Source organism: Anarrhichthys ocellatus, unplaced genomic scaffold, assembly GCF_004355925.1.
Source record: "Anarrhichthys ocellatus isolate YVR2014 unplaced genomic scaffold, GSC_Weel_1.0 scaffold192, whole genome shotgun sequence".
NCBI classification, from domain to species: Eukaryota; Metazoa; Chordata; class Actinopteri; order Perciformes; family Anarhichadidae; genus Anarrhichthys; species Anarrhichthys ocellatus.
In genome coordinates this window covers 224,578-234,763 of record NW_022280222.1, presented here as the reverse complement: position 1 = coordinate 234,763, position 10,186 = coordinate 224,578, and the positions used below count along the sequence as shown (strand labels likewise).

Below are 10,186 nucleotides of genomic sequence, written 5' to 3'. Positions count from 1 at the left end.
AAGAGCAGATCGGAGGCGGATGCTTAAAATCTCAGCCTCACATAGAAACATGGACTAAATTTCCTCAAAAAAAGCAATGTTTAACAATTACTTTGCACAACATGCTATGTCCTTCAGTGGGTTGCTGAGGTCTGCCTCAACTCGCATTGACATTAAGGTTCCTGGTATGGGGGGCATGTGTTCAAATAGCGCTTGCTAAGGTGTGACCACAGGGGTATTCAGTTGGTTGCAATTGTTAACCTCACTGTAAGATGCCACTGAATCCTACACAGATCCTTTAAGCCCTTTTAAAAGGAAAACTATTCATTTGTGAGTTGTATGTATGTTTGGGAGTGAGGGCCACAGTTAGGGTACAGAGCCAGAATGTAGTGAGACAGTCTAACACATGTTGTTTTGTTGGATTCTTTGACAGTAGAAAAATATATAAGTTAGTCTTGGACTTTAAGACCCTTATCGTGTCAGATAAGGGTCACCTATCAGCCACCTGAGAAAACAATATTTCTTTTGTTGTATCTTTTTCTTGAATTTTATTTAACAGCAGTATGAGTCTCATAAGACATGTGGGAAAAGAAACATAAGAAACCTTTCTTGAGATATTTTGCAGAAACGCAACACATGCTAAAAAAAGAGAAGTATGATAAAAGCTAACAACTTGAATGTAAGAAGTAGATGTTAAGCAGTCCGTAGTTTTGCAGTCTTGAAACTGATTAACTTCTAAGGAAGTTAAAGGTGCTATATATGAGATTGGGAGAATTTCTATTGACTCTGGGCGGCTCTCAACATGGCAACGCTGACCAGCAGTTTACAGCTAACAGTGCTAACAGTGCTAACAATGCTAACTATGGTAAAAGTGCTGACAGAGCTAACAGTGTTTACCTGAGGGGGGCCGGTGGGTGGGCGCTATCAGCTGTAACCGCCATGTGCAAGCCAGTGGGGCATGCTCACGTGCACGAACATGCACTAAAAGCCCATGAAGCCAGCATTGTCAACAGAGCAGAGAGAAGCTCGGATTACAACACACACAGAGAGAGAGAGAGCAACTTCATTCTCTGCTCCCTTATATATTATTTACATAGAATATAGGTTGCTGCTATATTCTCTATATAATATATTCTAGTATATTTCACCTTTAATGCTGAAAGATTTGATTTGAAGCGTTGAACTCCATGTTTGGAGTGAAACATATTTATTTGTATAGCACATTTCAACAACAAGGTAATTCAAAGTGCTTCACATAAAACCATTAAAAGCATCAAAACATAAGGCAAAAGTAAAGGAGATTTAAAACAATTAAGAACATTCATTGAAACATTAAATATAGTCATTAAAACACTAAGAAGCAGTGTAAGAAATAAAATACAGTAAAATGCAGGAAATTGATTAATATCCTTGAATCTGGTTCAATTAAAGGCAGCAAACAGAAAAGTCTTCAGTCTTGATTTAAAGGAGCTGAGGGTCTCAGCAGACCTGCAGCTTTCTGGACTTTGTTCCAGATATGTGGAGCAGAAAACCTGAACGCTGCTTCTCCATGTTTAGTTCTGACTCTGGGAACAGAAAGTAGACCAGTCCCAGACGACCTAAGGGGTTCATAAGGCAGCAGCAGATCAGAGATGTATTTTGGCCCTAAACCATTCAGTGCTTTATAAACCAACAGCAGGATTTTAAAATCAATTCTTTGTTGGACAGGAAGCCAGTGCAAAGACCTCAGAACTGGAGTAATGTGATCCACCCTCCTGGTCTTAGTGAGGACTCGAGCTGCAGCTTTCTGATTGACCTTTTACAGAGACCTGTAAACACACCGTTACAGTAGTCCAGTCTGCTGAAGATAAATGCATGGACAAGTTTTTCCAAATCCTGTTGAGACATAAATCCTCTAATCCTTGATATATTCTTCAGGTGATGGTATTTATTTTGTAATTGTCTTGATGTGGCTGTTCAGATTGAGGTCTGAATCCATAACTACACCCAGATTTCTGGCTTGTTTGTGTTTTTTTTTTTTTTTAGTACTCATAAGCAGAGTGCGGTGTCCTCTGGGATGTGGTTCTGGTGCTCTGGCTGCTGAGGCTCATGTGTCTCTTCAGACAGGGGATCCTCTTAGACATCAGCCTTTTGAAGTGGCTCTGGAACTTCTTTCCCACAAATGTGTAAAACACGGGACTAATGCAACAATACAAATAAGCTATGTTCCGGGTCACATACAGTGCATAATCCAGGCTTTCTTCATCCGAACACGAGTCGTCACCTTCACTGGGGCGAGAGATCTGAATAGCTCGAAGGAGGATCACAATATTGTAGGGTGTCCAGCAGGCGAAGAAGGTGAAGATGATGACAAAAATGAGTTTGATGGCGCGACACTTCTCCTTCATGCGGGTGGATAGGATGCGGACAGTGATGCTGATGTAGCAGTACATCACCATGGCCAGAGGGAGGAGGAAGAAGAGCAGGAATTGTTGGTAGTAACTGACCAGACGCCAGCGCTCCATGGTGCTCTCAGTATATCCTGACTCCTCACATATCAGGCCATTCAACGGACTCTTCCACACATTTTGGAGAACCAGCTCTTTCACACTCGCTACAATACTAATGCACCAAACTGCCACTGAGGCAATGATGGCATATGCCTTTTTCCTGCTCTTAGCGGCTGCCACTGCATGAACCACTGCAAGGTATCGGTCAAATGTCATGAGTGTGAGGAAGAGGATGGAGCTGTAGAAGCCGATGAAGTAGGCACTGCTGACCATCTTACACAGAACCATCCCAAAAATCCACTCAGACATATGGTAGGTTGCCCAGAAGGGGAGACTGGCGGCAAAGAGAAGGTTGGACAGGACCAAATTCAGGAGGAAGATGTTTGTCACTGTGCAGAGCTTCTCATACTTGTAGATAATGAAGAGGACGAGCCCATTACCAAGGTAACTCAGGAGGAAGTTGGCATAGTAGAAAACTGGGATGAATCTCGCACCAAACTTGTTGACAGCCTGCTTTTCACAAAGCCAGACAGTTTCATTGGACACATACTCAGTGTTATAGTAGGTGTCATTGAAAAGATCCATGAACAGCTTATATTGTTCTTCAGAGCTCATGGCTGGGGTTTGACCTGTGAGACAATAAAGATATAAAGGTTAGTCTGTTGACTGGTAGTTGAAGAAATCTCTCATAAAACACAGCTGGTCCTTATCACATAAGATGTACTGGACTTCAGCTACACTCTGAGACACAACATAGAAGAAGATCTTTTCTCTCCTATAAGATGGGTGGCCAAATGTAAGTGGCTGCATGTTAAAATGTCATGTAAGTTAACTCTAAATAGTAAATGAACCGGACCTTTACTAAATATTAAAATCTTTTGGTACATATGTTCCTTTTAAGATTATATCGTTCAACATTCTGTAATTCAGGCTGATCAATAAAGTCAAACCTTTGTGTCTTTATACCACTGCATTCTGGATTTCTTGTCAAACAAACAATAGGGTTGTTACAGTCTGGAGAAATGTTACCATACTCAAAGTTCAAAGAAAATAAACCATAAGTCTTGAAGATCTCAGCCAAAAAGCTCACCCCCCCAAAACTACCTAAAGAATATTGTGGCAAAATGACGAGAAGAGACGGCGAATTGAAGTTGCAACCCAGCGGGAAGTGTTTTAATAAGCACACGCCAACATACGAGTTCAGCAAATCCAAACAAATCCGATGTATTACTTTTCACAGATTACTTTTATAGTCAAACTTCACCCCCTTTAAGTCACTTTCCACCAATCAAACCAGTGGGTTGAACCACAAACAGAGCACCCTGGTCTCTTCACTATGTCATGCTCTCATGACTTTGTTTGGGTCAAGATAATCTTTTGGCGGAACACACAATTCGTGTACGGGAAATGTTTGGACACAAATAGGAGATAGGTGATAGATAGATTACAATTTGTCTGGCGTGCCTTAATCTCTTCCTAAGAATGTTTTTATGAAACAAATGTGTTCAGTTCAATCCTAAGTTATATGATGATTTTCTTCAACAAGAAAAATACCAAGCTAAAGTAAGAAACTAAAAACCTAGCTGCAAGCAACCGTTCCGGGTCCCGCCCCTTTTTCGAACAACAGAGGGAAGCAGCTCAACTACCAAAAGCAAAGCTGCATGCAGCAGTGTGAAGGTTTCGGACTTGACAAGAAATGATCTTGATCAGTTGATTAAACATGCAGAAGTTTGTGTGCTGGTGTCAATTAAAGCCTAGAAAATGATCCTGCGTCTGCAATGAGCTATCTGAGGTTTTAATTTGATGCTAAAACGAGCACCAAAATTGCCAGTGTGCCACCTAATCAGCACAAACACAACCTCATCTGCCCCTCTGCTCCCACCGCAGTGCAAACGTGTTAGGTGTCAGGAAATGACGTGTTTAAACTCACTCATCAAACAGAACATCAGTATTGACTTTTCTCTGGCGCTGAGCTTGCTGTTCAGTTATATTACCAGTTTAAAACACATTCTAGTGCCTTACCAAAGCCATGTGTTGGGCAATCCTGTAATAATAATTAGTTGTGCCGACATGCTGTTATCTGTGCTATAGTGATTGGTTGATGATAGATTTGGAGGTGATTAGCAGCCTAGCTAGACAGTGAAGGTTATGATTTTATTGTGGACAGTGCTATATGTACCGACAGGCCATTTTATATCACTGCAAGGTATGAAGGTCCCCTTATCTATATACAAACAAAACATTCTCAGGCATGAGTAGGTCAGCTCTGTACAGTAAGCAATTTTGAGAGTTTTGACTGAATTGTTGATGTGTTCTTCCATATTTTCCTCCTGTACTAATGAAACGTTTGGCTGTGGGCTTGCTTTGCTGTGCTGCATGTTATTGAACTTACAGTCTGACTTCCTATTTTTGGATCGACACTAAGGACGAGGACCATCCTATATATTCAACCTACCCTTACTATCCTGTTCTACAGTGACACACACATCAGTCTGCAGTAGATCAATAAAATAAAAAGTCACGCTGATTTGCAAAGAGGCCAAACTTAACATTGGTCCTTAACAATGGTTCTTCTACAGAGCAGGAGTCAATTCCTAGATCTTCACCTGCTCCTTCCCCATTTGAGCAGAAGGCCTTTTACTGAACAGTTTTGTTTTTTGGATCAACTTTATTGGCAAATATGCAGTTCAATATGCAAAAAGAACAGGGCCCATGTATTACACAAACACAGGGCAATCATCAGGTACCAAACTGCTTTTCTATTTTATAGAGCTGAGTTAGATGTGTATAGATGATGTTTTATTGGGTTAGTAACTATGCTTCTTATTGACTACATACATGTATTTTATCATTTATCACCTGTAGAAATTAGGAAGAGCCGCTGTGAATACTAATGAGGATCCAAACAATGTATAATAACAGAGTAACAGCTTTCAAAGATGAAAGTACAGAGTTGTGCTTTGAAATAACTGACCAATGACTAATGCGTGGACTTCGTCGTCTTATGTTGATTCCTTATTTTACTCTCTCAAAATAGAGAACAGAAATTGCTGACTGAGCAGTAAAAAAATCCTGTCTCTCTGAACTGGTGTGCAATACTTCTTCCCAGAAATGGGTCACTATCACCTTACCAGGTTTGACTCTTATATTTTGTAACCCTGAATATAAAGAGTAGAATTTTTGTAGAGGATTGAAAGTTGTCATTTTTTGTTTGTTCTTTTACTTATTTATTTATTTTCCTATGCTTTCTCGTAGTTCTCCACTGCCCCCCTATATTTCATCCATCCACCCTTTATACACCCTAGACACCAGACACACACACACACACACACACACACACTCATTCTAATGTTGTTCTGTTAATGTATTTCCTTCTATTTCCTCTCCAGCTCTCTGTCCCCTGAGAGATAACCGCCCTGTCAAGAACTTTTGCTATTGCTCAACTGCAAACACTTGCATGTCAAAATGAACCGGAGTTGAACCATATGCGGGACATTTGTGTAGATTGCGCCTCAAGTGGATCCTTTGATCACGGAGATTCCATTAGGAGAATTGATTGCGCTACAAATAGTTGCCACTTTCCTGAAGTGACCAGTCTTACTTTTAGATCTGCATCAACTACATGAAACAGGAAGTGGTTCTTCAACTTCCTCTTTGCAGTTTGCATAGTGTAAGCAGAGTAATGTAGAGCTCATGATAAGATATCCATTTATTTGTGGTTTAGAGATTATTTTATTGTACACTTGTTTGACATATATGTGGTGTGTTTTTTTGAGATAGCTTTCAGTGAGCCAGTCATTAGCTGTTAATACAGTACAGATTTATGATACGTTACAAACTTTGGTTTATTCATACCTGACTATGTATTCTGTGTGCTCTTACACAAGTTCATCTGTGGATTCATCAAAGGAGCATGGTGGCTCATTTGCTGACTCATTCATCTGTTTTGAATAAATATTTAGTAAGCATTGTTATGGGTATGTAAATAGTATGTTAATATTAAGTAAATACTCATCAGGGTTTCTTCTCATAATTAAAAATACAATCTGTAGTTATCAATGTTATTTACGTACTTTTCTAAGATCTTACAAAAAGGTTGTATTGATAAGTAAATCAATACTGAATATATTTTTTGAATTATTATAATAAAGCTGTAATTTCTTTCTCTATTATATATTAATATAACTGTTAAATGTAATTATCCTTCATTTATATTACCTTCAGTATCATCTGGAACAAATATCCAGACAATGGCATTATTAACAATCAGAAGAAATCCTTATGAGTAAAATATGTAAGAAATATATAATATGTGTAATATTATGCCATTGACTAGTATATCTTGTTAGGTCTTGTGCCTTATTAACTACTCAGTAGTTTTGCCTATTTTACAATAAATAATGTTCATAATGTGTTTTATAGTTATTACCAATGACCTGTGAATGTGATATTATAGTTTTACTTTTTACTAGTGCTGGGCAACGATTACAATGTTTAATCGCGATTAATCGCATTGTTATGCGCAAAGTTCAATAATGAATTCAAAAGTAGTGTATTAATTGCGCACTTATGTTTTAAAAGTACTGCTATATGAACAAAAGGGCAATAACATTTGGTTTGCAAACACTTTAAACAAATCAGGTGCTTGTTAGCAGCAGTGTTCCCTTTACACAGTAGCAGTTATTGAGGCTCATACATGTCGTCATTCGTTGAGATCCTAAAGGTGCGTTCACACCAATGCACCTTGAGAACGTTCCTCAGACCGACATCTTCCACAACACTAACCTGCAGTTTCTCTCCACTTCTCTGTAGCATCTGTTAGCTTGTCTTGCTTTAGTTTATCTCTACTTCTCCCACACGCTGTATCAATGTAGTCTGAAGACTTCCTCCACCGCTGCCAGTGAGCAACACACTTTCCAAATAATAATTTAAAAAAAACTGCGTTAACGCGCGATAAAATAATTGACGGCGTTAATTAATTGATGCGTTAGCGCAATAATAACACGTTAACTTGCCCAGCACTACTTTTTACATCAAAGTAGAAACCAGCTTTTCTGCAGCTTTACATTAGCTGTTAAGACTGTAAAGTTTGTTTGAATCAAACTATTGCTTGTCACTATGACAGACTATTAAGAATTGATTTTCATGTCACGAGTCATTTCAGTAACTTGTATGAGGTTGAAAGTTTAGCTTACTTTTAGTGCCGTTTGATCTGATGAAAACTCCATGGTCATGTGATATTTAATAAAGACCATAAATATGCCAGTTTCAAACCAGAATGAACCAGCAAAGTATGCATATATACATTACATAAAGAAGCATATAGTGTTAAATACAGATTATTGTGGGAAAACAAATTAATCAATCAAACAAAAACCTCTCTTGATATCACTGTGGTGAAGGCTGATTGAACTCACCAGTGCAGCTTGGTGGTAGTGCAGTGAGAGGAGGACAATGAGGAAGGACTAAATGACTCCGGAGCGTTCACTGCAGCTGACTCAGCTCAACAGCGTTAGTGACACAGAGGCTTCTGCTGAAGGGGCAGTCCTACACACAAGTATGTGGAACATTTTTAAGTTTGGATTGAGTTTCTCAGTAATCTATGATTGAGCAGTTGAAAATGCATGAATTTGTGTCAAATTAATGTCAATCAGGAGAGACAAGTCAGGTGAAGAAAAGATAATAGTTTATTATGAACAGATGATATGTGATGATAAAGTCTTCACAGTCTTTGGTGCTTGGACTCTACAGGGAGATTTAAAAAGACGTTTCAGGCTGGAAGAGGCCAAAAGTGGATTTTGTGAAAGTAAACATAGTTTCCAAGATTTTCTTCAAAAAAGTGTCTCAGGACAGTTGATTTCACAGTTTCATGATGTTTTCATTACAACCTGCTGTTTACACACCTTTACTGGTTTAAGGTACATTCTCAGCCTTTTAGTCTGGTTTAAAAGCTGTCAAAATGTGCAGTCTTTTTTAGTACATTTAGGACACGTTTAAGAAATCTCATTTTATGTTCAAAGGGACAACGATTTAAAAAAATGAAGCAGTTCTTTGAGTGGTCAAGAGAGTAGGGTGAATGGTGAATTAAACTTTACTTTTCTTCACAGAGAACTCTGACCTGTTGGGTGGAACCGGCTTGAAAAGACTCAAATACGAACAATAGTAGGTTAATTGCAAAATGTTAACGAACCTAAACCAGTTCATTAACATTCCAAAAATAAGAAGATATTGATATTCTATTGATTGATTCTCTTTTCCCTCTTTACCGTTACCCACCTCTTTGTATGCATCTCTTCTTCAATCTTGCCTTTTTCTCACATATTTCTCAAGTGAAAAAGCAGCAGTGTCCTCTGCCTGATGGAGAGAAGTGAAAAAAAACTTACAGCACCTGGTATTCCCAGGGGGTCTCCCATCCAAGTACTAACCAGGCCCGACTCTGCTTAGCTTCCGAGATCAGACGAGATCAGGCGCGATCCCATTCCCATTCTTTCAGTACCCCTGGTCACTGAGAATGAACCCCACTAAAATAAACATTACACTTTATTTAACCTAAAAAAAACTATATACACACCATACATTTAACACCCCTAGTAACAAAGAATAAAACTCAACAAAAGAAACCAAAAAGGAGGATACCGTATTTTGCTGTTAATTCAGAAATCAAAAATAAGCCCCTCACCCTCCACAACCCTGCACAGTGATGTTCTATTTAAAAAGTACTCCGCTAACCACTCCTCCCTGCAGGCATGCAGCAGTCCCAAGTGTGCCTTTAATTAACATGTTTCTGTACATTTCCTTCACGTTTACCACCTTTCCCTCAAATAAAGCAAAATTCCTCCTTAGGACTGCTGGCAAAAGCGAGGAGTGTGTTCACCTGAGCATCTGTCCCCCCCTTACCCTTTCTGGGCATGCCGAAAAGCCATTCCCATTCTTTGAGACTAGCACAGCAACGGGTGCTCAAAAGATCATGTACATATTTCTTCAAATATGTTAGGGCTGAACATTCTAGAATAAGGTGTTCAATGTTCTCATCCTCTAGCCCAGCGGTCCCCAACCACCGGGCTCATTTGGTACCGGGCCGCACAGAAAGAATAAATATTATATCATTTCCGTTTTATTGATTATCAGAGTCTGAAAGTAGTTTTATTTTGAAAAATGACCGGATTCGTTACCTCAAAAAGTAAGCCCGCAAACTAGCGAAAATGAGTAAATAACTTTTGGAGAGCTTCTTTGCAAAGGAGGAAAGGCCACTAAGGAGACGGAAGAAGAGCTACAACTTCCAATAAAATGAAAGCTTCATTTAACAGACAATACCAGGATTCTGATTAAATATCAGGAGTAATTCTGACGCGCCAAACCCGCTCTGCATAATATGTGGTGACAGAGGAAGATGCTGGAGATTGTAAATGACGGTGGCCTTAAAAGTATGTTTGAGACAATAACTCTGCTGGTGTTTGGATTAAAATCAAGGCTGAATATCCTGAGATCGCCACTAAAGCACTGAAAACCCTGCTTCCATTTCACACATCCTCTTTGTGAAGCGGGATGTTCTGCAGTGACAGCAATCAAAACAAAATGACGGAGTAGACTGGACATCAGGAACACACTTAGGGTGTCATTGTCTCCCATTACCCCAGATGGTACCGTCTCGTTGCAGAGAAACAAGCTCAGGGCTCCACTGATTCAGCGTTATTGTGAGTTGTATTTTTTATGCATTT

General features: G+C 39.2%; 1 protein-coding gene across 1 annotated transcript; it reads right to left on the bottom strand.

Annotated features, from left to right (window-relative positions):
* Window positions 1-1,933: 1,933 nt before the first annotated feature.
* On the bottom strand, window positions 1,934-7,961 carry LOC116400713 (C-C chemokine receptor type 4-like). The gene is made up of 2 exons (XM_031878681.1): window positions 7,886-7,961; window positions 1,934-3,097 (listed from the first exon to the last, which is right to left on the bottom strand). Exon 2 carries the CDS (start codon window positions 3,081-3,083, stop codon window positions 2,001-2,003), a length of 1,083 nt encoding a protein of 360 aa, XP_031734541.1. The 5' UTR covers window positions 3,084-3,097; window positions 7,886-7,961; the 3' UTR covers window positions 1,934-2,000.
* Between the last annotated feature and the right edge of the window lie 2,225 nt (window positions 7,962-10,186).

Coding starts and splice junctions, on each gene's coding strand:
- LOC116400713 (XM_031878681.1), bottom strand. CDS start 3,083: ATGAGCTCTGAAGAACAATATAAGCTGTTCATGGATCTTTTCAATGAC.